The sequence below is a fragment of the Anoplolepis gracilipes genome, chromosome 4, assembly GCF_047496725.1.
Source record: "Anoplolepis gracilipes chromosome 4, ASM4749672v1, whole genome shotgun sequence".
Classification (NCBI taxonomy): domain Eukaryota; kingdom Metazoa; phylum Arthropoda; class Insecta; order Hymenoptera; family Formicidae; genus Anoplolepis; species Anoplolepis gracilipes.
The window spans coordinates 11317812-11344298 of record NC_132973.1 but is presented as its reverse complement, the minus strand read 5'-3'; the positions used below and the strand labels follow the sequence as shown (position 1 = coordinate 11344298).

Here is a 26487-nt window from a genome sequence, read left to right as displayed (position 1 = left end):
TAAGAATAAACGATTTTTTTTCTCTCTCGTTCTTATTCCACATAGTGTCTTTTTGTAAGACGCGCGAACTACATTTTGTCTCTATCTTGCTTCCCTTTGATTCTCACCCTCGACCACTCTCGAAAAAGGGCACTCTCGTCCCATTGTTCTCACGCTCTCAGAGCTCTTGAGCGTTCTTTGCCTGCCCCGCGACTTTGGCTTTTTTTCCAACTGCACCCTCGTCCCTCCGCCTTCGACGTTAAGAATTGCATTTTTGCGCTCGTTTCTCGTCGATGACATTTTTCATCGAATATGCATAAAGTGAATAAAAGTCATGCGCGAATAATAAGTCGTCGTTATTAAAATTTTAGCAAAACGTTCCAAATTTGATAACATTAGCCTTTGACCTTGAAATCGACTCAAACTCGGGTCGATTCCGAGAAACTTTGCTTCGTTGCGAAAGTGTTGACCATTTTGGTGTTTGGGGCGAGGGTCAAGGCGGAGGATGAGAGAAGCGGAGACCAAAGTCCTTTCTCAAGAGAAAGACAGGGTGGGGATGGATCGACCTCGAATATCGCAGGGATGCACGTGGAGAGGGATGCGACGAGGTGATTCCCCCGCCACTTCTGTCCCCGCGGGACAGGAAATTCGCAAGCGTGGACGGACGAGGGAAGGAAGAGAGGGAAGAAACGGTGGTAGTGTGTAGTGTCGTCGCGATTCATGCGCCTGCGCATTTTTTTCCGCCAGGCAGCGGCGGCGGCGATTCGCGTTCATCTCCCTCTGTCCGCCTCCACCACCGCCATCGCCACCGCCGCCGCCGCCGCTGACAAAGTTGCTTTACAACCAAACTTGAAATTGTTCGCTAACTTACCTACCTACCCGACCACTGTTACGTGTCTGGCAATCTCTGTCCAATTCAAGTTATCCACTGATAGTTTTCGATACTCCCTATCAGAGTCCCACGTTGGCAACGAAAGCGGCGATCTATCGAAAACACACCCGAATAAAAAGTGATGCGTCGTCTTATCAGCGAAATTGCTTTGCTGGCACGTTCACCCCGACACGCGTACTTTGTGTCGCAAACGCACTGCCATCGCCATGACTTTATATCTCGCGCCTTCTCTTTCCTCCGTTCTGTCCCTCTCACCCTTCAGTGAACGCATTTAACAGAACGGTCACGCCGTTTCTCGCTATACGAATAAAAACAAGGGGAGAGGGCGGCTGTTAAAGAGAATGCGCTTTAACGCGACATGTGTATATTTATATATGTGTATTTCATATACATATATGTGTATATTCTTTACAGCATGTGTACGAGGGTTGTTCGCATCAAGTTGGCCAATACCAATGTGTGGGGCGCGATACTATAGTAGAATCTCTACGGGACTTTTCGGTCGACTGATAAAAAGACACCGAGCTGGTGCCTTGTCGCGATGAGAGAGGCGTATAGTCGGACAAAAAAAAGTGTCTGGAAGGAGAAGTCGCGGAGAGAGAAAGAGAGAGACTCTCGGGACAGAAACGGTGGCGGTGGCGGTGGCGGTGGTGGTGACGGCGGTGGTGGCGACGGACGGGAGCGTCGTTGGCATGGAGGGGGCGAGGACGACGATGGTAGTAGTCGAGGGGTAAAGGGGTAGACGGACATGTAGACGATGTGGGTCGGGGTGAAGGGGCGTCACTCGCCTCTGCTTCTGCCGCCGTCACCGCCGTTTGACTCCTCCGACTGCTGTTGCTGATTGTCTAGTGTCCTTGGCTTCGCTCTAGCAAAACTCTAGCTAGTTCTAGCTCAGAGCGTGCGCGCTTATTCGCTCGTTCTCCCTCGGAGAAACTCGACTGGTTCTCCTACTCTCCGTTGCGCCTACGGCCAGGGCTGTATCGCTCGGGGCTGCTTCGCCCTTTCCTCTTTTTTTTTTCCGTCATCTTATTCCTTCTCAGAATCCAGCTCTCTTTCTCTTCCTTTCCTATTGTAACAAAGACTTGCTTATATAAATTCAGCCATTTATAATATAATATAATGTTTATAATATATATACTATAATTTATTTTCTCTCTCTCTCTCTCTCTCTCTCTCTCTCTCTCTCTCTCTCTCTCTCTCTCTCTTCTTATAATATATAACATTTTTTTTTTTATATTAAAAATTTTATAATATTTAGTGAAAAGAGTACGTGTATAATATAAAATAATGAATATAAGAGAGATGTATGGTTATAGTATTGCAAATATTTATCGGCAATGTCCAGTATTACGCGTGTCTGTCTGGAATCGAAGTCCTGGCTATGATGCGTCTAGAGAGCTTAGAAACTTTGACGGGAGAAGGGATACTTGGATTAGGCGAGCGTAAATGGAGGGTGGGGGGAGGAAGAAAGAAGAGGTAGCAATGGCGTCACCGCTTGCGCGCGCGAAGGAGTCGGAGGAGGGAGAGGGAGAGGGAGAGGGCTGTCTTCGCGTTAACCGCGGGGTGGAGGACTGGGGCAGAGCGGCGGGAGGACAGAGGGACCAAGAAGTACTACACGTGTCGCTGTAGCGCGGGGTGTTGACCCCAAATAGCTTTTTTAACGTGACGTAACCGCGAAAGGGTTGAGAAACGGCCGTGGCGACGTCCGACACGACTTTGCCTCGAACTCAGAAGAGAGAAAGAAAGAGAAAGAGAGAGAGGAGAGAGAGAGCCAAGCCCTCTCTCGCGTCTTACCAGGCTTTACCTTGTGCCTTGCCTTGCCTTGCCTTGCTTTGCCTTGCTCGGTTCCTTGCCTTCCAGCGTGGCTCTCCGTTATATATGCGCGTCATACCGAGCCTTTCGTACTTCGTCTTTGCGATGATTGACATTTGAAAAATATGACCGATTTATTCTGTGAAGGAAATTTATTTTAAATTAATCATTTTTATATGTACGTAATAAATATACAAAATGTATTTTTTAATTTTCTTCATGTACAAGTTCTTGGCTTTATAGCCTTACCGAGAAAGTATCGGGATTTTTATCTTGAGATCGTTGACTCTCGGCTCTTAACGTAATTCGAAATAACTAAAATAAATAGTATAGACAAGGTCACGATAACATCTATAAAGATAACATCTATCTAATAAAATATACGTACATACTCACACATGACAGGGAGAAAGGAAGAGAGAAAGAGAAGATATAAACAAAAATATGTTATTCAAGAAAGCAAATAATAAATTTTGTAAATAATACATTTTTTCTCAATGTAGTATAAAAATAAAAACACAATGCTATTTTATTTCTAAAAAATCGAATATGTATAAAAATCAGATAACGAATACAAAGATTGTCTAGATGTGCTTTCACGAATTATTTATTAGCGTTTTTATTTCCGGAATCGCGAGCTGCAAATTCATGAATCGACGACGGACAAGTGCAAATTTACATTTACAATTTGTGCAAATCGAGATTAGATTTTTGAGTAAAAGTTGAATCATCAAAAGTGGTGATGCATATATCATCACGCATGATTGCAACAAACTGTTTTGATACATTTCCAGAAAAATTAACGAGTCATGACAGAACACCAAAAAGCGTCGACAAAAGCAAAAGTGAGAAGAAAGTGTGCGTGTACAATAAAAAAATGTAACTATACCCACATATAGATTATAAAATATTATGAAAAAAAAAAAAAAATAAATTGTTTTTTTTCTCGTAAAATAAAATCTTTGTTTCAAACTGACAATGAGATAGAGATGTAGAAAATCTGATAATTCGGAAAGAAAAGTTAATTAATGTTGAAACGATAGTACAAATAATTATTCAAAGAACCCTAAAGGAAAGAAGAAAGAATTAATAAGGAAGAAACGCGCTGAAACGTCCGCTTGAAAAGGCCAACAGGAGGAACGGGTTGACGTTAACGTGAAATGTTAATGCTGTCGCGTAACCGCGATCCGCTAACAACGAGCTAACGGGTAGTGTCCTATATATCGAACGTCTTCTCTCTGTCTCTTCTTCCTCAATGGTCCTAATTAGTGTACACATAAGGTTCGTGTTACGACACGCCGCGCTGCGCCAGTGCCGTTCCAACTGGGAACCATATGCGACCGGGGGGGTTAAGTATCGTTTTAACCTCTTTACAGTGTTGTTTGAATTCTCCTCGAATCAACGTGATCCAATAGCGATCTCTCAATGGCCCAGAGTGTCAATGACACCAATCGTGGAGTAATTAAACGCGAGAATCTGCATATCAAAGGCTTTATGTAGCTCCCTAAATAATCAATCTGATAACGCGTAAATTCTACAAGAGATATCTAATCATTGTATTTTCTTATCGCGTTGACTGGATTGCTATACATGTACGATTTTTAGAAATCTATATCTTAAATAATAATCCAAATTGTACCGATTTCAATTCTCCAAACTCTAAACAAACAGTCTCTGTCGTTAAAAAATACATTCTACTCGAATGAATCACTCGGGAGGATCATTAAGAGCGAATCGTGTAAATTCGTCCTAATACTCTATCACGTATGCGGATCACATATCCGGATTGCATACGTGATGATATATATAAGATATATATATAGTTATATCTTATCAACCTCAGAGAGAGCTACACCCCGAAAAGGCGTGAACGATATTCTTTTTCTCTGGCTAGCAGCGCTTGATAATTCCAGCGCTGCTAGGCCCTTGTAAGGTCAACGTAAGGTTTTGAGGTCGAGGCAAATAGAAAGAACGAGATAGATATCGTCCCCCGTTTCTGGTCTTGTCACGTCGATTTGAAATGCTACACGTTGTTTCGTATCCAGATATCCGCATCCCGTCGACCGCAAAGGATATTTCGAGAAACCGCGACAACAGAAGGAAACGGCATGCCAACTCTTTCTTTTCATCATTCGTTTTATAAGTAATTGTTACTCAGTGCGGATGATTCATCCCGAATAAAAATAAAATCAGTCGTGGATACAGCCCTTCCAATGAAACAATTAAAATATTAATTACAAAAAGTAAATAAATATATATTATTCTGGTTTCAGTGTATATGTAGAAAATATATGTTAAAAATATATAGAATAAAATAAAATAATAAAATATAACATTATATGTTCTAAAAATTTTTTTAAAGATATATATATATATATATATATATATATATATATATAACTTTGAAAAAAAAAAATGTAAAAAAGTACTTTTTTTTTACAATCATAGTAATATAACGATAGAATATCGCGGAGCTTCACTGCGTCCTTGATACAACTCGACGAAAATCTCGCTAGGTACACGTGCGCGATAGGTACAGGGTGGAAAGTTAAATCGAAGCGACGGGAAATTGTCTCGGGAAAGCAATTCCCGCCTTGCGACTGTTCCATAAAAAGCGAGCGAGTAAGCGCGATCGCGAGGAAGCGAGAAAGAGAGGGAGATCGCGTGGAGGCGAATAACGGCGTGCATACCTTGCGTCGCGAGTAAGCGCGATGCGCGATAGCGAGGAAGGGGATGACTCTTCGAAGGGACATTGCTCCCTGGCCTGCCCTGCTCTGCTCTGCCCTGCTTTGCTCTGCTCTGTTCTGCTCTGCTCTGCTCTGCTCTGCTCTGCTCTGCTTTGCTCCGCTCTGCTTTGCTCTGCTCTTTGCGTTCCGTGTCCAGCCAAGGATCTACACTCGTCCTTTTCTCGCGTCGTCCTGCGCGCTCTCACGCCTTCGAGCGTAACACCAGCAGGTCCTTCCGGCGAGAACACGAAAGGATGCTTGGCAAACCGCCCCGCACACTTGGAATATGCATCGATGAAGTTGAATCGAGATAATATTAGCGTTTACCTGCGCTGGAGTATCTTGATATCACATACGTAATTTCCTCCTCATCTGCAAATATATATATGCCATTATATACGATATATTCTATTTCGAATAATTTCATATACATCGAATGTTTAAATTTTCATATTTATATATATTTAAGAGATTTCAACCCTTTTCAAAATTCAAATAAAAAACAATAAATAGTGAAATGCAATGTAACTTTTTTACAAAACGTCGAGTATATCGTGCTTCGTGTTGCGTGCACTTCTTGCTATTTGTATACTTCATCATGTTTCTCCCTGCCTCTTTCTGCGAAAGGGCCTACGCTTCAGCGCACGCTATCAACCCACCGGGACGCCGCAGGATATTCGAAATTAACTCGCGGCCGAAAATAAACAGTCACGAGAAGAGCCGAGCCGCCGCCACCCCAACAGGTGGTTACGCGCCGCACTCTTGCTCCAAGATCAAACTTTCCCTTCTAACTAACCCTCCTCTATCTCCTTCATACCACCCGGACTTTCTATCCCCCTGAGCTAACTTTTCACTTTTTTTTCTTCTCTCCCCGACTCGTCCTCTGTTTAGTCTACATGACCGGTCACATTTTTATTCCTGATCTCGAAGAGCCAGTCATACCCGAAGACGGTTATACTCTTTACGGAATAACTTGAAAATCTCGTCTCTTTACATTCGTTTCGTTACATGTATCCATCGACTTGAATCTTCAATGGAAATTTATTTCTTCAAATATTCAGTTTCTAAATAAGAAAAAAATAAACTAATCATTCATCATATCAATCATTTTCCTAGGAAATGAATTTCTACGAATGAAGAATTATTTTAGCAATAATTCATTTTTACAAGTGTAAAGAAATAAAAAAAAAAAATGTGCACCACTCTCTATATTAGAGCTACAATTTCTTTCAATACATTTCCAATCTTCACTACGCTAATGGCAACTAAATTCCATTTATTTTCCTCATCTATTAAGAATAGAATCAGAGTCGAAAAAATGGTAGCATTACTAATCAAATCGAGAGATGAACTGAATCTTTATTACCGTATCGGAATGTAGGATGAGAAAGAGAGAATCATTGAGATGGGGTTAGACGCTAAACCCAGACCACTGTGGAGGCTGTATTGGTCTGGCTCTAACCCCGCCGACTTGAACACAGCATAACCCGGGGACGCCCTTATACCCAGACATCGGCGGCGACGTCGGGGAGGCGAGCGCGCGTGATACCCCCACCATGACACCCTTCTCGTCGAAGGGTCGTTGATCCCCCAAGGACAACGACCTTGCGTCTGCGGCAACGGCAACCGTTCGAACGGTTCTGAGTTCCCGGATTCCTCGATTACCAATATCTTTCACTCCTCGCTTCCCTCGTTTTGCCCCCTTGCCTCCTCGACTATCGCCGCCCCCCGTCCTCCCCTCCTCTGCCACCCGTTCTCCACCTTTTCCACCAGCGTCTCTCCTTTCATTCTCCTTTCCATTTTCTCTTGCGTAGTGCGAGCACCACGAGCGAGCGCACTTTTTTTTTTCTCTATCGGGTACTATCAATGGACGACACCGTGCTGACTGCGATCGGTGGAGAGAACACACTACGTAGGCGGTTTCTTTCAAGCGTTAACCCTGCTATAAATTCTATGCTATAGATTATTCTGAACACTCTGAGAGAAACTTTTCACTTGAATTTATTTTCAAAAATTAATTCTCTCCTCCAAATTTTGTACAATTTTTTATTTTTGTTACATTTTCAATGAAATTTACTTAACTACAGTTTTTAAATATTTAAAATTGAAAATAATGTAATTTATATATTCTTGTCAATTTGTCAATTTTTTTACTTTATTTTATTTTTGTAAATTTCTCTCTCTCTCTATATATATATATATATATATATTGCTATTGAAATAATGTTCATTTAAGACAAATTAAATCAAAATTGTATGGCGTGACATTTAATTATTTTAAACAGTCTACCTTTCTATTTGATCGATGTATAAAAACTTTTACATTATTATGTAAATTACTAGTTTAGTTAATTTCAAGTAAAATTGTAAGAACTATCGGGTAGTATTACACGTTGGTGACTTTTCCTCAGCATCTTATTTGTAGCTAAGACGGGCAGGTAAACTTATGGATTTATGAGCAAGCGAACGGCTTTCAAAATCGTAGGAGTATGAAAAATTCATGCAAGCCAGCATCGATATGCATGACTCGACCCCGACCCGCATAGCCTTTTCTCTTCCCGCCTCCTCCCTCTAACGCGATAGTCGAGTACATGCTCGTAAACCCCTCGTAAACTCACCGATCACGAAGTAGCTCATGGAGAAATCCTCTTTTCTTTAGTCCTCCTTTTTAATTTGTTAATAAAGCATTAATCCTCCCTGAAATGCACGATATATGCATTTTTGTGTTGCAAAAATTAAGAGAGAAACCCGAGAAAAATAGAAAGGAAATAACATTTTCGACTAAATGATAAATATGAAAAAAATATATTTTATAGAAGAATATTAATTAGATTAAAAAAAAAACTACATGTTTATTTACATGTGTAATTCAGCTTTTTTAATCGCAGCTCCGTGTTCTCAAACCATTGAACTCGAGCCAAGGAGTTACTACACAACATATATTCCTTTTCGTTTCCAAAGAAAATTATAAAATTCGCAAAGTTCGTAAAGATTCCCTTTTCCAGCCAGCGATTCTCCGACGAGATCGATCACTATACCTATAGGCGCGTTAAAATAATTCCTAGTTGTCTAGGTGGGTGGATTGGTGGGTGTCCAAGTGCGCGCTAGTGTGATACCCCACATGTGTGCGCACACGTGTACGCTTATGTGTGCGTAAATCTAATAGATGCGAACTTGCATGTGTATGTAGACATACGCAACGCATACGCACACGTGGCATATCTTTACGCGCGCTAACGAATGAGCGTTGGCGTGCGGGCCTCGAGTCGGGAGTCGGGAGGCAACGGGTGACGTAATCCTGATGAAGGGAAGGAACAACATCGGCGTTGACCTACTAAAGAGTCGACTTTTTCTCGCACGCGTTCCTTTGAACGCCCTGTCTTTTCGGTGTTTCGAAAGCCTCCGCCTTGGGTCGCGTTGGCTTTTCGGCCGGGCTTTGCTCTCAAACAAGCATGTGATAAAAGACATTGCGAATCGATAATGGCAGCGGCAACGCAAACGTGGTTTTATATTTTTCCATTGCTGAAAATATATCAGTTTGTCATGCAGTGTCAATATCATATATTAGCTTTTCATTGATTAAAAACAAACATTAATTAAAAGAGTCTAAAGTGGTTACAACATAACATTTCTTCTTAAGCTTCTCCTCGGATAGACGAAACTTTCTATCTGAGAAAATGGATTGTATAACATAGATAATAAAATTTAGAAAATCTAGAAAATTGAAACAAGAAAACTAATGTTTCGTGATTGTAAAAACGATGCGATATGCATAAGAATTTCAATCTCAATTTTACAATTTAGCTCTCTCGTTAATCTGAATTATACAATTTAAATACATATTATAATAATGTGATATTATTAAAGTTGAATGCTAAAAAAAAATTAAATTTAGATTAATTTCTTAAAATAAATTTTACCATTATCTCGCGCAAATTGTCCTCCAACAAAAAAAAATCGAACTTTCCGGTCATTAGAAATGTAAATGTCACTGACACATGCATAATACACACATCATAGTATAATAGTTTGAGACATAGGTACTATAATAGTTGCAAAAGAGAGCGGGCGAACAAACAGCCAGCTGTGCGACAAGTGCTCGTGGCGCTGAAATACCAAAGTAGGTCCCACAGGTTTCTCTTCATGGACCACCCTACCGTCACGCTGTGGTGACTTTTGACGCGTGAATACGCCCTTTGTTCGCGTTCCCCTTCTCATCTCTTTTCCCCGCGCCGTTCCTCCTTTCATCCCTCTGTGGGATGTCAGGTAGACAGGTAACGCAGTCGATTTCACCTTGATTCAAAGAGAGCGGCCCTCGAATCGCCTCAGGATTACTCATCTTACAGGATTATCCAGATTAATCGCGTCTATTGGGAATCTATTGTTTATCTTTGCAAAGCGAATTTACAATGCAAGGTTAAAAAAGCGACAGTAAAATATATAACTTTACAATGTAAAATTATAGAGAAAAAGAGAGGGGGAGAGAATCGGCAGAGTAGTAAATTATGATTATCTTTTCATAAATTTAAATTTTTTTCTACAAGAAAGAAAAGAATTTTTTAGAAACTCGCTTGTAAAAAAAATTCCTACTATTATCTCGATTTTGTTAAATCTATCTCATAATGCATAACAAAAAAGATATTTAGAAAGTCCTAAGTATTGTAAAATGTTCTATTATGAAAATTATTTATCGTACACTTTTGATGTCTTTATAAATCAAGATTTGTGAGACCACCGGATATTCGTAAAGTTACGCTCGCGCAAATTTGCTGAAGGAGCACGCGTTCATTATTCGCCATCCGGTTCTATTCGGTCTCAGAGAGTCCATTACAAGGCCATCCCGCCCAGCTTTTCTCCCTCTCGGACCAATCAGGTGCCCACCCGCTACGCGGTCCAATGTTTAGGGTGGTTGCAACAGGTTGTTTCAGCTGTCGGTGTTTTCATGATACTGTTTGGATTTTACCGAATAATACGGGAAGCCCTCTAATTATGTGGGCTAATATGTATTTTCAGAAAAAAAGGAAAAGAAAAAGAAAGATCGTAAAGTCAAAAGTGACCGAATCTGATTTTGAGTTACGTCCTTATTACGTATAAATTTTTCTCGCATATAATTTCGCTATATATATTTTCTTCAAGACAATTTGCACGATTAGCAATATTTGTTCGCTCTTTTACGATGCATTTAACAGACAGTATTCAACTGTGTATATATATATATATATATATATATAATTTTAAAATATTTATTTGATGTAACTCGCATATATTATATTATGTAGGAAAAATTCAATGAATGTAAGTAGATAAGATTCTTCGGGAAATAAAAAAGCGTGATAAAAATTTGTCCAAGATTTTCGTCATCGTATCTGAATCTATATGTGTATACGATATGAAGATGACTTTCTATCTCTATTATCGACTTTTGATGCGTTGATAAAAATAAAGATAATCTTCCTTGAGATATCCATTCTTCTAGTATAACAATAAAACGCAACGAGAGATGAATGTGCATAACAAAAAATTTCGGGTAAAAGCGTCAGGTATTTTTTTATTTTTTTTTTTTTTCGTTTTCGAAAAAGCTAAAGTATCGGAAAGGATATCTTGCAAGGTGCAACCCTGCGCTCAAAGCATCCGTAAAATGCCGAGAGGAACGAAAGGTAGACACGCGGTGGACATGGTATGACGTAATGCAGTGTGGGAGCGCCACAGGGTCAATGCCCTCTTTCCCAACAATCATTGTTCCTAGCAACCCTGTCCGGATGAGGGCATAATCGCTCCGTCGAAAGTCAACTAACTTTTGCGAAATCTTAATACGGGCTCATTTGCTACAATCTAATCCGACTAATAAAAGATAAGAGAAAAGAGAAAATTAAATAAAGATAAACGAAGAAAGTATTGATTAGAATGAAAAACAGGCTTTCTAATACATATATCGTAATAATAAAGGCTAATGAGAACCTAAGCGTTAATGCATTATTAATTACCAAAGAAAATGGCAATTTTCTTGTTGGTCTTTCTCTTTCGAATTAAACTGACCAGCAGGAAAATCGTTAATATTAAAGTTGACGATAATTAAATTATTACGAGAGCGTACTAAACTGTGATTTTTTTATTTTTTGTATATTGGGGCGTAAAGTACCCTAAAGAAAAATTAGCAGTATATCGCACGAGAGATATCAGAATTTCGTTGAACCCCATTTCACGCGCCAAGGATCGAAGCCTGACTGAGCTCTCTCGGATGATACCGTTAAACTGACTTCCGTCTGACCACCTACCTACCTACCTACCTACTTTCGTCCTCGTATATCGTCGAGAAGAGAGACAGAGAGACAGAAGAGCGAAAGAAGTAGCTCCGGGTATTTGAAAATCGAGGAACGGTCAAAGAAGATGAGTATTTGTCCGAAAAATGATCAAACAAGTTATTGCGTTTGCTTGATGATAAAATACGTATCAGCTTATATTGAAGTAATAAAGTACAATTTATTCCTTCGTCCGATTATTTGTAAAAGTAAATTAATTTCTCTTAACTTAAAATTAATCTGAAAGAGATTAATTTTAAGAGATTGTTAATTATTATGTGTGTGTGTGTGTGTGTGTATGATTGCAATCGTATCATTGGTACAAAGTATATATAAAAAGTTTTAATAACTCGAAAGAGCAAAATATATATATATATATAAAGCTTTCTTTAAATCATTTCTATGGGTTATTTTTAATTTGAAGGAGTGAAATAGAAAGAAAGTCCTTTGAGAATTAAATTTTGAGTTTAGAAAAAAAAATAAAGTTGAAAACGCGTAACGTTTTATACAAATGTTTTATAAATGAAAGAATATTAATCTGACGCAGTTACTCTTATCATTTATATTCTTCGCGTTGAAAATACTGCACATCTAAACAATGAAAGACAGAGAAGATGAGCGTAAAGAGAAAGAAGGAGAGGGAAAAAGAGAGTCAGACATGTGGAACGGGTCACACCCTCCGGATCGCATTATTGTCGGCTCTGTATGTACACGTATGCACGTGACTCGCGTCCAGGGTCGACACAAGTGGGTTGGTGCGCTCGAGCGCGGTCGTTAGTGTCGTCCTCGTCGTGAATACCCCCCTGCTCGTTCAACGACCCCGACGACGCGTTCGACGACGTCGATGTACATATGTACGCACTCTCGACTCCGCACGGACGTGATGTGCCCAGGATATTGGGCCGGTAAACGGTAAATAAGGGATCCAGTAGACTGTCCTTTCGTCGAGAGTCGAGAGAGAGAGAGAGAGAGAGAGAGCTTCTCTCTCGACGATCCAAAGGAATCAATCCATCTATTGTCGACGCCTTTGAAATCCGAGCGACGCGACGCGTGGAAAGCCTTTCCGCTATATGAGCGTGAAAAGTCTCGACTTTCGGGATCACAAAGGCTAACCCCTTCGATCATTTTATATATATACATATTACATATTCCGTTATCCGTTCAGTCAAATGCCGTTATTCAAAGTAGAATCATTTCACGATATGCCTCGGTGAGAAATATCACAATTTTTTTCCGTACTTTTATCTAAAAATTTACATATATATACACACATGTATATAAAAAAAATTGTCGCTTATAATTTAATAAAATTTTTTCAAATTTTGTCATAAACATAGACATGTTTCTGCCAACAAATGATGATAATTCTGTTTTCCCCGTATCGATCGATTAGATTCGCTACAGCAGCGGTTCGTTCGGAATTACATTGCGAACGAGGTGCCATCACAAATAGTGGGACAGACGGAGATCAAAGGTCACGAGCGACAGGAAGCAGTATTGTGCGCCGGATGTCGTAACTTCCGAGTCCTTTGGCCCCGGACGTCCCGCCCCGTGTAAGCGTGCGTACTCGGCTTGAATTGTGCGAACTTCAACGATTCAGATATTTTCCATTCTAAAGTTATGTCAAATTGGAGAGAACTGAATGTCGTTCGTTAAATGTACACGATAATCTTTTAGCGATAAAAATATGAATTTTTTCCTTGCCTCGAGTGACTTGAAATAATCTTAAATTTAAGTGTACGCGGAATACTTTAAAAACATTTCAAGCACATGATTTTTTTTCAATCAAGTTTTAATCTCAAAATTGCGACTAAAGAAATTGACAATAAAGAAAGCTTGAATTACACACACCCGAGTGCGAGATCCCTCGAATCGAAAATCGGTTCGAGTTGTTCAAGAACGATGCACAAGTAGCGAGCGCGCCCCATCGCGCCCTCCTCGAGCGAGAGGGCGGTAGAGAAAGGAAGAGATAGGAGGGCAGGAAAGGGGGAAGGGAAGATGGCAAAGATAGACGGATAAGTACAGAGAGGAAAAGAGGGAGAGGTAATGATCAAGCGAGAGGGAATGGACGAGAAGTCGTAGAATGAGGAAGAGAGAGAGAGAGGGGGGGGGGAGAAAAAGAGAGGAACGCGTGAGAGCGAGAAGAAAAGAGTTACAGAGCGAGATAGAAAGTCGCGACGCGCGATCGACGAGGGAGAGAGCGTGAGAGCATAAGAGAAAGAGAGAGAGAGAGAAAGGGAGGGTATAGTCGTCGTGAGCTCCTTACAGTGCATTGCCTTTACGAACCCCCCGAGTCCCGTCACATCCCGTGCCCTCCCTCCTGTCTCTCTCTCCCTCGACAAATCGCGTACGACGTGCCTCTCATGAAGAGATCCACGAAACCAGCTTCGCCGTCGAGCGATTCGGGTCGTCGAGACTCATCGAAAAGGAGGGAAGAGGGGCGAGGGAAAGGTTCAGGGAAGTCACACGTCTCGTGTATCGACGGGGTGCGGTGTTCTACGTATGCTCCGTACTGATTCGTGACGTAACGATCAAGAGGTTTTCCTTCTCACAAAAGACGAGATAATGACGTTCTCCTTTTGGTCCTCTCATCGTCGGGTTAGTCTAGCACGAGACTTTCACTGTTGGCCGCATGAAGGTTTCGAGGGTTACAGGGTTATCGGCTCGGTCGAGCGAGATCAAGTCCGAGATTATCCATCGCGGAATCGCCCATAAATTCCTATAGATACTCGAAAAAACCGTGTATATTGATCAAATATGTATCCGTAATCCGACTTTACATTTTCCGATTTACATAATTCTACAATTTTAGATTGAATTTTGATATCACACACCACGTGTACGATAAATTTACATTATATTATACATTTTTAGCGTGGCGTGGATTCTTATACTTTCCTATTAAATTAATCCAAATCTGATTCCCCGAAACTTTTTTTTTTTTTTTTTTTTTTTTTTTCGGAGTAGAAAGAATTTTCAATCTCGCGATGGTGTGTTTCAACAAAGTGCCCCGCGTCTAAAATAGGCGCTCGCTACGCGCAGGGACTTTCGAAACAGCCACGTTTCACATGCCGCGCGCCCGCCTCCGCGCTTGGAGGGAGACTCGGACTCGGATGTGCCTCCCTCCGCGCACCCTCCCCCCGCAAGACTCCTTCCCCCCTTTGCCCCGCTTGCTCGCGAACCATGTCGCGACAAATACGTCGTTTCCTCGTTGCCCCGTTGCCTCGTCGTCGTTCGCCTCGGACGTCGTGATAACGCGCGATGGATGGCGAAATGATGTATATATCTACCTGTTTGGTTTCCTGGCTCCGTCCATAGTGAGCAGCGTACGATGCAAGTCCATTTGGAAGGAACGGTGAGGTGACACCGAGAGAGGGGGGGAAAAGTTCCTGTAATAGAAACTCGAGTCATTCCCGCTATTTATAGCCTTTTAAAGGTATACTGATAAGGGAAGACTTTAGGCCTGCGCGTTTAAAGTTTGAACGCGGATATAAGGTGATGACAATTGAGAAATTGAATTATCTCGAGGTACACACAGGTGTGAATGACCTGATCAAATTAGAAACCGAGTGTTGGCTCATACGGTGGCTCCTCAAGAAACAACCACCTTGTCTCCCTCCCTCACCCCCTTCTATCTACTGACCACGCGAAATACCACAATTTACCATCACGTCTATATTTTAATGTTGTAACAACAGAAGCAATCGAAAACATGACATGTAAGAGTAATTAGAGTATACGTACAGATAATATGAACAAACAGTACAAATCGTCAATTGCTCCTGTTGTACGCTGCGATGTATCGCGCGCGCGAGCTCGCGCGCGCGCGCGCGCGCAATCGAAAGGTAAACAAAAATAATGCGGATAGTACAGGTTACAGATAGTACCGTAACTCTCATGGATTCGCTCGCTCGCGTCTTTACCTGTGTGCCCCCGCGCGATTCACGCCCTTTTCTTCCTGTATTTCATCGTCTCTCGCTCCTCCGCTAACGGTGAATCGCAAACCGCGTACGCGGTACGCGGCATCGCCGAGAATAGTTTGCACTTGAGCCGATGCGGCACCAATGGCGTCATCTAAGGGACTGGCCACTGTTACTCGAGTCGCGACAGACGGAAGGCACGCGCCATCTAGCGGCGGCGCGCAACATTATTAACCGAGTCGCCATCTAACGGCGAGTAATGAAGCATTGGCGCCGACCGACAATGAGTTCGGCTGATAGGATATAACCTTAAACATCAACAGCGAGAATTTAGAATTTACCATAGATTTAAATAAAAAATTGTAACGCCAAGTGAATTTATTTAATAATGGCACGTTTGTTTAATAAATTGACAATCCGCGAGCTCGCAAAGATGCAAGCTGTCAGATATACTAACAAAGCGGATCACTGGGTAAAGTGTTTGCTTGCATTATGCTTTCTAACTTTGTAATATAGTTTATTGTTACTATATTTTGCTTTTTTTATAAATACATATATGATACGGATTATCGTGTAATTGTATCTTTTTGTAATTATTTTTTTAAATATGTAAAATAAGTATTTACATAAATCTCTATTTAATTTTCATTCTTCTTTGTTCTTTGTATTTAGTCTGTGATTAGAAAAAAGAAAACACACATGGATAAGGCTCTGAAGCATTTTGATGAATTTTATGGTAATGTCTATGGAAAATCATGGAAGGATATAAGAACTGCATTACTAATGGAAACGCACAAATATATGGCTGTTGTGAACAGTTTTAGCGATATAGACAGAATAAAATCAGAATTGGAGGTGTATATATATATATATATAGTGAAACGCTTTTTTACTTTATATATTAAAACTGTAGTAAACATATATTTTATTTTACCTAGACCCATGGTGCCATGAACCTAAAAACAATCTATGAAACCTATAAGGTATACCTTGATGAATACACACCTAATAAAAAAAAGAAAAGGAAAAAACAAACAAGAGATAAGCAAGTGGAATCTACAATTGCTGATGCTCAGGTATCAGCGATAGACTCACATTATCTGTCAGATTATACATCATCATCGGTGTCTCTAAATTCAATGAATGAAGATGAGGATACAGTGGTAGAAAGTCAAGCATTAAAGCCTATAGAAATGAAATCTATTGAGTCAAACTTGAATGAAATAATGGTGGATGAAAATCGAATTGTATATTCCAATACTGGTTTGAGCGGATTATATGAATTTGTACCAGCCACAAAAATTAAAGGTAATTTATTTATCATTTGAAAAACATATCAATGTCATGGAAGACATTAATTTTAGATAATTGAAAATGTTTTTTATGTATATATATATGTGTGTGTGTGTGTGTGTGTGTGATTTAATATGAATTTATTTTCATTTTTTAGGTATGGAAGACTGGATATTAGAGTCACAACATTATGGTTATTACAAAGAAGGCGCGGATTTCTCGACGAAAATCGAAAAAGAAGTGATATTAACGTTTCCACAGTATCTCAACATTTATACATTCGAGGAAGACAACGATAGTAAATTTCCATCTCCAAAGAAAGGATCCACAGGAGTTCTGGGTTAGTTTTACTAGAATAATTTTATTATCAATATAAGCATTTTAGTTTTATTATGATTATTTAGATTATTATCTCCTTGATGGTGCTTCTGTATTGCCGACGTTGGCCTTGGACCTGCAGCCTGGCGACGTCGTGCTAGATATGTGTGCAGCACCAGGAGGAAAGACTCTAAGTATTCTTCAGACGTTTATGCCACGTACACTAGTTGCTAATGACATTTCCAAATCCAGAGTAAAAAGGATCCACAATGTCATAAATCAGTTTGTAGCTGGTATTGGCCAATGGCACGACAGACTGCACGTAACGGAACAAGATGCGAGATTCATTGATGACAAAGATACATATAACAAGGTAATAAACACAAAAGATTTATAATAGAATTTTTTGAAATCCTTTTAATAATTCTTCCTTTCTGCAGATCTTGGTGGATGTACCATGTACCACAGACAGACACGTCTTACATTCGGAAGATAATAATATGTTTAAACCACAGAGGATTCGAGAGAGATTACAAATACCGGAGCTGCAAGCGGCGATTCTAACGTGCGTAAAAGAGTCAACTTAAACTTTAATGTTACGATTGTAAAGTGTCTCGCATTATTTCTTTTATTAGACAATTCTCATGTTATAGTAACGCCTTAAAAATAATATCAGTTGGTGGAACAGTCGTGTATTCTACATGTTCTCTCAGTCCTATTCAAAATGACGGCGTCGTTGGTATGGCGTTAAAGAAAGTCTGGGAAGACACCAATTCTATTATGATCGTAAAGTAAGCATTCTTTGCATATATATAATAATAAATTTCAATTTATTACAATTTTATATCAATAACGTTCTTTTTTGGAGCAGAGATATGCGTGAAGCATTAAAGCCATTAAGCTGCCTTTATAAATTTCATGACTTTGCGTTAAAATACGGCCACATTGTCATTCCTACACTCGGTAACAATTGGGGTCCCATGTACTTTTGTAAAATAATGCGGATACGATAGTAACGTAAGGTGAGTGCATGCAAGTAATTTAAAATATAATGTTGCATCATTATTATACATCAATAAATATTATTTTATAATAACTAAATAAATTTTGTTTCTAAAATGAATATTTGGCAAACTTATTATATTTTGTGCATAAATATTGCACAAAATATATATATATATATATATATATATATATATGATAAATATTTCTACAATTGTTTATAACGAAACACTAATAATTAATTATAAATGAAAATGTAGCGCATAATGTAAAATTTTACGAACTGTATTTCGTATTATTTTCTCTTAAAGGTAATGTTTGATCGCTCGTTTCATCAAATGTTTTAATTTTATTCCATGGTTGCTCGTTGCCGCTTCCAAAAATAGTGTAAACCAGTATCTCAATTACATATAGAATGATCGTTATCAGGAATACAATTCTCCATGCTTCTATGGTTTGCTGTAAATAATAAAATAAAATCACGATACAATCACTTTCGTTTTGTGGAATTAGACATTGTTTGTACTTTATTACTCACATTTCCGTGAGTTAATTGTCCTACGAATACTGGCACAACGAAGCCGGGTATAGTGGCGACAAAGTTTGTCATCGCCACCAGACTACCGGCAAAGTTGGGTGCGATATCTATGTGGTTTGCCAAGAAACCGCAGTACATTCCGCCGATGCAAGCAATTCCGATTGTCATCAACACAACTGCCCTAATGCGATCGCATCCGACATATGACACTTGTATCAAGCAGAGCATAGGTACGAGGGATGCTGCAATAATTTGTGTGAAGTTGTAATTATAAAATTACATATAATTTTATATACAATATATCTAAATTACATTATAAAAATCTGGAGTGATATATAAAAAAAGACATTGCAAAATTCATGTTTGTAAATTATTTGATTAATTCAAAGTTTTGTTTTTTTTTTTTGTTGAAAATTTTGTTTTTTATGTTAAACCTACCAAAAAGAGTGCCGATTTTCCTAGATATCGTCACTGTAATTACACCCCTTCCTTGCAGGATGGCTAATATTTTGCTGAGAATCATAGTGAAGAGCCACATGCACAAAAATGGAATGGATGACAATCCAGCATTCTGACGAACAAATAAATGAACTTGTAAAATCGCGTACATTAAATCACGTGCATTGTTGCATCAAGTTTTAAAACAGTTTTCTTACCGAGCTCATATCATATTTCAAGATTTGATTCATAAATGTGGGCAGTTCGATAAGTAGCATGTACCAGCCAAAGTTGCTACAAAAATGGGCAATTAGAATCGCTATGAATGGTTTAGAACGAAATACTTGTCGCCATGGAATCTAATAACAAATAAGATTACGATTACATGAGATTGGATAAAAAAAGAAAAGTGCAAAAAAAATACTGGATATTTTTCGAGTACCGTTTTGGGAACATCATCCTTGCCGTTTCCGCCTAAAGACGCGACGATATAATTTCTCTCGTTTTGACTAATGAATCTCGTTTGTTTTTCCGGGGAATCTGCTATCATCAGCCACCAAGCGATGCACCAAATAAGACAAAGCGCGCCTTCCACATAAAAGATGGATTCCCAACCGAGATTCGCGGCGAGCAAACCGGTTAACAAGATGGAAATGACGGTACCCAGTGCCGTCCCTAAAATATAACTTTATCAGTTTGATCTCTTTTTCTGAAATACAAATTTATGATACGTCTAAAAAATTCCAGGAATCTAATGTGTTGTGATTTTTATCGAGTTCAAATTAAGAGCGAATCTTGACTATCATTACACTTTTCATTATATAATTATGAGTCTCGAATTAATTACGATGACGATACGATATAAGATATTCAGAATATTACTGGAATTTTTTAATTCTATAATTTATATTTTTACCTGCATATACAATCGAGGCAATGACGCTCCTCTCATTCGGCGGTGCCCATTTGGCGATCATAACATGCATAGCGGGAAACGATACACCCTATAATTCAAATAATTTTAAATTGTGTGGTAAATATTTAGAAACTGATTCATTAATATAAATTTAGACTGTTACTAACTCCGCCAATCCCCTGAAGAAATCTCATTGCTATGAAAAGCGAGTAGTGAATACGCGCGGCGATAGGCGTCAATATGGAAGCTACGAGATTTAACAGGACCGATCCGTTCATTACCCATTTGGCTGACCAGAGTTCCGCTAATCTTCCGCCAGGCAACATAGACACTGTATAGCCCCAGAAATAAGAAGATAAAATGAAACCTTGGATAATTTCATTCCATACAAATGGACCATTCTGAAAAAAAGAATACGATAATAATGACATTTGTTTTTATTGAAGCAACAAGCTTTTTTTTTATTCTGGACTAACGATATTAGAATTGCACACGCAATTGTTGCATCGATTTTTGTTTTTTATGTAAATCATTGTCAAACCTCGCTTGTGATCTTTGTAACATTTGAAGCATCATCAAACTGACAAACGTCCGCGCTCACTGTCGTAGTATTGCCAGTCTCTAAATTTTGCGACGTGGATAGTTTGACAGCAGTATGGTTTACCATAGCGACAATTGCCACACTGGCGTTGACTTTGAAACCATAAAGAATGGCGAGGCCGATCGATCCCATTATAGCCATCAGGTATCGAATCGGAAATCTCGTTCCATTCTTTCTTGCATCTAGAAAAATAAATAATAATAATACTAACACATATATTTTCCTTTTTCAAAAAGAAAGATACAATTTATAAAAGACAATGTGTTTTATCGTAATTTTTACATTTTTGATATTAAATATCTTGCTTTGAACTTTAAATTTATATTAGGTTTTCTTTTGCGTTGTATTATATACAATTTTACAAGATGAAAATTAAATGATCTCCGGTAACTCGATTTATTTTTTTTATCATTTTTCATTTATTATTAATTTATCTATACATATATATTATATATATGCACGCAACAATTTAATATTTTTAATCGCGGCAAATCAAGATAATCACATGAATCATATTTTTGGAGTAGCTTTTAATTCTTTTTTACAAAGGAAAGAGATGTATGTACATACATATATGACGAATTGCGTGATGCACTTATCGGCTATCTATAACAATCAGGCCGTTTCATTTTTTTTGTATCATGTCAGAATTATAACACATTTGGTTCGATATTGCTTGAGCCGATCTACATATTTTTATTCGCTGGAACAATTTTCACAGCAAAGAAAAGAACTTTGAAAAATCAATTTTCTAAATCATGTCGCGGACGAAATATTTTTTAGTTTTGTAAACTATTTTTCTGTCTCGCTTAACGTGAAATCGATTTGCATACGAAGGCGTCTCTAAAAGATTATTTTAAGAACGAACATATTTATACGGGGAGCGAAACATATGGGCCGCTGCTTCGAGTGAAATGTCATTATAATGCATATCGCAATATTACATGTTCAATTAATTTTTGCAATATTCAAATTCCGCATTTAATCATATCCTATAAATCTTTATATTATTATATTCAACATATGGTTGCAAAATTTTATACGTTGGATAATAAGCACTTGCATAGCGTTGCATCATTAGGAGGACACATGACGCGATGTACATGATGGATGTCGTAAATCAATTTCTGAGAAAATTGATTAAAACTCCTGAATATCTTTTTCGAGAAAATCGATCCGGAGTATAGAGGACACGCCAAGGTTACGGAAAATGTTTTTCAAACTAGAATTATGTTTTTTATGTCTTTTTAAGAAATTAAATGACAAATAATCTACCTGTTGTTGAGAAATGTAATAAAAAATGTTAGATAATATAAAAAGTGTATAGCAATAAAAGAATAAAATTTATATATACATATATTTTCTGGAGATATATAAATTAGTAATACATTTTTAAACAATATTTGATTATTTATACTTTTAATATTTTACAATTTTAAATTATATATCTATAGAATCTAAATTCTAATCTTCGAAAATTGACAGAGAAAAATTATTAACTCACCGTTAGAATTATTTTCCATAACCATCGTATCAATGTAATGTCCTCGAAGATGTTTTTCAAAAAGATATCCGCAGATTTTGACGGCAAAAATTACGCGATCGATAGCTTTTACTTATTTCACAATATTTCTCGTAGTTTTTTTAGTAATATTTTCTCTTTACTTTACATCATCGTAAATTTATCTTTCTCGAGTAAATCACTTTTTGACAGACACCTGATGCTTCACTTCCGACTCGTCACGAGAGCTACGTGCCACTGATGTAAAGCGGCGAGAAATTCTAAGATCTTGGTGCGACTCTGGAGGGATGCGAAGCGTGCGCCTGTTCTATAAACACCCGCAACACGCATGTCGGTGCGTATGTGTGCGCATGTGGTGCGTGAAAGGAAAGGACCGGGCATGAAACACGCGTGTCGATGCTCATACTTTCGACCTCAGTCATTGACACGATGAGGAAAAGGGACAAAAGGAGTGATGAAATGCATCACCTGCAACTTTCCTACGTGTTCTGCACTTAAAAAAAAAGGAATAATTCAATTAAAAATCGCGTTACTTTAGTACTTTATTTACATTTTATACAGAAAATAATTAGTAATAATTATATAAGTATTTTATCAAATTAAGAAACGTGAATAAAACAACGATGATTATTTGCTAATGATGCAATTCATTCATCTTTTCCAAAAATTTCATGAATGAAAATCTAAAGGCTATAGCCGGATAAGCATACAAAAAGTGTCTCCGACGAGTTTTCAAATAATACTTGGCCTGTCATTTCCTCATTGTAAAAAAAATTTTCCTCAAAATTTCAGCTTCTTAACTTTATTATTTCCTGAGTTATCGAGGAAAATGTCATTCTTAGTTTTTATTTTTTTTCTGTAAATATTTAAGATGATCCCACATCGATTTTTTTTGAATACTTATCAACAAAAAACACAAAAGAATATTTTTTCGTTAATCTCGAATAAAAACTCGATTTTTTAAAAAAGACTAAAATTAAGAAAAGGCCTTTTTAACATGTTCCTTTCGAGGTTCAATCATCAAACTTTTAGAGAATATTCTTTTTATATGTCCCAATACTCTCAAATTTTTTCAATTTTTTCGAATTAGTGCAACATAGTAAAAAACAATAAAAATCTTTTAATTTCATATAAAGAGATTATATCAAATTTTGGTGATTGAACCTCGAAAAAAACATGTTAAAAAAGCCATTTCTTAATTTCAATCTTTTTTTAAAAATCGAGCTTTTATTTGAGATTAATGAAAAAATATTTGTTTTGTGTCTTTTGTTGATAAATGTTCCGAAAAAAATCGATATGGGATCATTTCAATTATTTGCAGAAAAGAAAAATAAAAGCTGCAAATGACGTTTTTCTCGATAACTCTGAAAATAATAGAGTTAGGGAGCTGAAATTTTGAGGAAAATTTTTTTACAGTGAGGATAGGCTAAATGTTATTTGAAAACTCGTCAGATGCATTTTTAGTATGCTTATCCGGCTATAGCCTTTAAGACTGTTATTTTTATTCGGTTTCTTTTTCATAAATTGTAGCTAATGTTTTTGAGCCACTCTGTTATTTGATTTATCGATCGCTCTGAACAATGAATTGCAAATAACTGATATTTATTCTCGTAAACTTGAAGCTAGACTCGAGCGAACATTGAGCGAGTTTGCTCGATTTGAAAATGTCAACCGCGTTTACAAATTTCTGATATACAAAACAGTCTTTCTTTCTTCTCTCTCTCTCTCTTTCTCATATTTTTCACGATTTTCACACTTAGTGCGCGAATCAGTCGCGATAAACATGAACGCAAATTCAGAAATCGGTGATCACCTCGACGAGATCTATGATTGGATCGATCAAATCAAGTTTTCCAGGCCCAAAAAAAATATATCCAGGGATTTTTCCGATGGCGGTAAAAGACACATCAAAGAAGTGTTCTTTCTATAAAAATCTATCTGTCAATTCTTTACTGAACCGTGAAAAATCAATAGTTTTTCAAAATAACGACTTTATGACTTTGGTAATGACATTAAAAAAAAAAATTAATCAAAAGATAATTAAATTTTAGTGTTGATGGCAGAGCTACTGAAACGTTATTATCCTAAGCACGTGGACGTGCATAATTACGTCGCTGGTAACAGCATTGCGAGAAAGATTGATAATTGGTGTACGCTCAATCGTAAAGTACTGTCAAAACTTGACATGAAATTAGGAAAAGAAGCGATCAATCTGCTGGCCAGTTCCCAGCCAGGCATTATCGAGAAAGTTCTCGCCGATCTACGAACCAAAATTTTAAAAGATTGCAACGCCGACAGGGAGTCTTTGTACTCCGGCCATGAAGACAGTGAAGGTGTCTCCCCCCCCCTCCACCTCTTTCTCTCTCTATTTAACTATAATAAATTATTTTTCAATTCTTCTCAATTTCTTTAAATTCTTTTTATTCTCTCACTTGTAATAATTTAACTGAATCATTCCGTGCACGCACAATTTAGAGATGGTGAAGTCGGTGCTAAATCCTGATGAAGTAGCTAACAAAACTGTCCCTCGACACATCTTTATTCATCTGAAACAGGAACTACAGGAGAAAAACGATACGATCTCCACGTTACAGCAAAAGATCTCGCACCTGGAAAACATAATGAAGCTGAAAGATCAAAGGATCGACGATCTCACGGTGCAGATTACGAGACTGCCGATCGAGAGAAATGTCGCTACTTTGCGTCCTCACGTTATCGGCAGTGGAATATCGAAACTACATACTTCTACCAAGTTGTTCCAATAAATTTTCTCAAAAGAACACGATTGTACACCATCTAATACGCAACATACAATGTAACTCACTTTCCTTTTTTTTTATACATGTACTATATATTATAAAAATACACTTAATTATTCATTCAATTGGATCACATCTATAGAATCTTACAATGTACATGTAATTATATTATGAAATAAGACAGTCATATTGTGTAATTGACTGCAAAATATTTTTCAAGCTTATCAAATTATTAAATCTATTCAGCTTGCTGTAAATCATCGGACATCAATAATGTAGAACTTCACTTTAGATTATACATTAGACACAAAGTATTTATAGCATTATAAAAAGAGAGAAAAAAGGAGAAAGAAATACCGCACAAGTGTTATAGTAATCTTATGTAGGCGGGGACACCAGGATCACGCCATCGCCGCGCACAAACAGCATCTGGATGGTTCTTTTTTTCTGGCGATAAATTTCTTCATACGTTTCTTCATCGATCTCCACTATATTTATGATCTCCTCTACATCACCTAGGACCATATTTAAGTGCTGGTCGAAAGCCTGAAATTACGATTAAGATGTAAAAATTACTTTCCAGTACTTGGTTTAATTTTGATGTTGATTTGTAATATTTTAAAACAAATTGTATAACTCCACTTTGTATGAAATACAACTTGAAATATCGAGACTCAAAGTGATTAAAATAATCAAAATCTTTACGTGTAATTTTCCTCGAAGCTCTCTTTCGTTCCTCATTTTTACGTAAATCCGCTCTTCCAAGCTCAATTTTATGAGGTCCAGGGGCTCTTTCACGTCAATCGGCGGCAGCTATTTCAGGATGACATTCGAGATTACACGTGAGTAAATACGACGGTCTGTGTAAATCTATGTAAAACTCACCTGTTCTGATTCTTCAACCATCGTGAGTTTCTTTTTGTAAAAACTGCGCAATTATTTTATGTTAATGGCACTACTCGCGAGGAATTACAAATTAATACGCAAAATTCAAATATCAATCAGATACATACGATAGGTTACCGGTTACTATCACGATGTATAAAAAATAAATAGAGATGTAACCGTAAGAATAAATCACTTCTTAGGCTTCGTTTTTAAGACCAGCTGATCTCAAATATAAGAACGGATAAATTTGAGTTTACGGAGCACATTCAGGACCAAACTGTAATTGGTTCTTACTTTTAGACCAACAAATCAACGTCGAGTGTTGGCGGAAATGTTACCCCCTTCCTGTTGTTGAGTGCGCTGAATACAGCCAATAATATGGTGTAATCCAATTTAGTTTACCAACTTGATTAGCCGGTTCTAGATATTTTCTTATGTCTATGGTTTCGACAATGATTTCGCGACTGTTATTTCGACTTGTTGCAATAGATGGCGCGGTTAGCATCAAAAGTGTGAGATACGTGTAATCACAAAAGAGAACGCAAACTACGCAAAGTATATACAAAATATATGTATATCATAAC

At 37.9% G+C, this 26487-nt stretch overlaps 4 protein-coding genes and 1 long non-coding RNA gene across 7 annotated transcripts; 2 read left to right on the top strand and 3 right to left on the bottom strand.

The window, feature by feature from the left end:
* Positions 1-1219: 1219 nt before the first annotated feature.
* Positions 1220-15777, bottom strand: LOC140664839 (uncharacterized). 2 transcript variants are annotated; one of them, XR_012046503.1, is made up of 5 exons: positions 15632-15777; positions 14999-15097; positions 5374-5781; positions 2666-2822; positions 1220-1937 (listed from the first exon to the last, which is right to left on the bottom strand). It is a non-coding gene; the product is annotated as an uncharacterized lncRNA (long non-coding RNA). The 2 variants fall into 2 exon arrangements; XR_012046502.1 differs by having other exon boundaries at positions 2676-2822.
* Positions 15778-15886: 109 nt separating this feature from the next.
* L(2)10685 (5-methylcytosine rRNA methyltransferase l(2)10685) lies at positions 15887-19022 on the top strand. Of its 2 annotated transcripts, XM_072890344.1 has the most exons (9): positions 15887-16100; positions 16301-16483; positions 16567-16936; positions 17079-17261; positions 17326-17612; positions 17680-17804; positions 17893-18030; positions 18111-18261; positions 18553-19022. In XM_072890344.1, exons 1-8 carry the CDS (start codon positions 16017-16019, stop codon positions 18250-18252), a joined length of 1512 nt encoding a protein of 503 aa, XP_072746445.1. In that variant the 5' UTR covers positions 15887-16016; the 3' UTR covers positions 18253-18261; positions 18553-19022. The 2 variants fall into 2 exon arrangements, with proteins under 2 accessions (XP_072746445.1, XP_072746444.1); XM_072890343.1 differs by having other exon boundaries at positions 18111-19022.
* On the bottom strand, positions 17317-22468 carry Mfs3 (major facilitator superfamily transporter 3). Its single transcript, XM_072890341.1, has 9 exons — positions 22239-22468; positions 20675-20916; positions 20301-20534; positions 20134-20221; positions 19660-19892; positions 19436-19576; positions 19218-19350; positions 18780-19021; positions 17317-18700 (listed from the first exon to the last, which is right to left on the bottom strand). The coding sequence occupies exons 1-9, from the start codon at positions 22261-22263 to the stop codon at positions 18518-18520; spliced, it is 1521 nt and encodes a 506-aa protein (XP_072746442.1). The 5' UTR covers positions 22264-22468; the 3' UTR covers positions 17317-18517.
* Positions 22469-23999: 1531 nt separating this feature from the next.
* On the top strand, positions 24000-25042 carry LOC140664838 (sperm flagellar protein 1). Its single transcript, XM_072890350.1, has 3 exons — positions 24000-24151; positions 24308-24589; positions 24732-25042. The coding sequence occupies exons 1-3, from the start codon at positions 24040-24042 to the stop codon at positions 25019-25021; spliced, it is 684 nt and encodes a 227-aa protein (XP_072746451.1). The 5' UTR covers positions 24000-24039; the 3' UTR covers positions 25022-25042.
* A 200-nt stretch (positions 25043-25242) lies between these two features.
* Positions 25243-26062, bottom strand: Lsm3 (uncharacterized). Its single transcript, XM_072890349.1, has 3 exons — positions 25901-26062; positions 25721-25828; positions 25243-25561 (listed from the first exon to the last, which is right to left on the bottom strand). The coding sequence occupies exons 1-3, from the start codon at positions 25919-25921 to the stop codon at positions 25394-25396; spliced, it is 297 nt and encodes a 98-aa protein (XP_072746450.1). The 5' UTR covers positions 25922-26062; the 3' UTR covers positions 25243-25393.
* Between the last annotated feature and the right edge of the window lie 425 nt (positions 26063-26487).

Coding starts and splice junctions, on each gene's coding strand:
- Mfs3 (XM_072890341.1), bottom strand. CDS start 22,263: ATGGTTATGGAAAATAATTCTAACG. Junction 20,222..20,300: donor TTCTTCAGGGGATTGGCGGA/GTTAGTAACAGT, acceptor TTTGAATTATAG/GGTGTATCGTTTCCCGCTAT. Junction 19,893..20,133: donor TGCCTCGATTGTATATGCAG/GTAAAAATATAA, acceptor GTTATATTTTAG/GGACGGCACTGGGTACCGTC.
- LOC140664838 (XM_072890350.1), top strand. CDS start 24,040: ATGAACGCAAATTCAGAAATCGGTGATCACCTCGACGAGATCTATGAT. Junction 24,152..24,307: donor CAGGGATTTTTCCGATGGCG/GTAAAAGACACA, acceptor ATTAAATTTTAG/TGTTGATGGCAGAGCTACTG. Junction 24,590..24,731: donor CGGCCATGAAGACAGTGAAG/GTGTCTCCCCCC, acceptor CGCACAATTTAG/AGATGGTGAAGTCGGTGCTA.
- Lsm3 (XM_072890349.1), bottom strand. CDS start 25,921: ATGGTTGAAGAATCAGAACAG. Junction 25,829..25,900: donor TGGTTGAAGAATCAGAACAG/GTGAGTTTTACA, acceptor ATCCTGAAATAG/CTGCCGCCGATTGACGTGAA. Junction 25,562..25,720: donor AGCTTCGAGGAAAATTACAC/GTAAAGATTTTG, acceptor TCGTAATTTCAG/GCTTTCGACCAGCACTTAAA.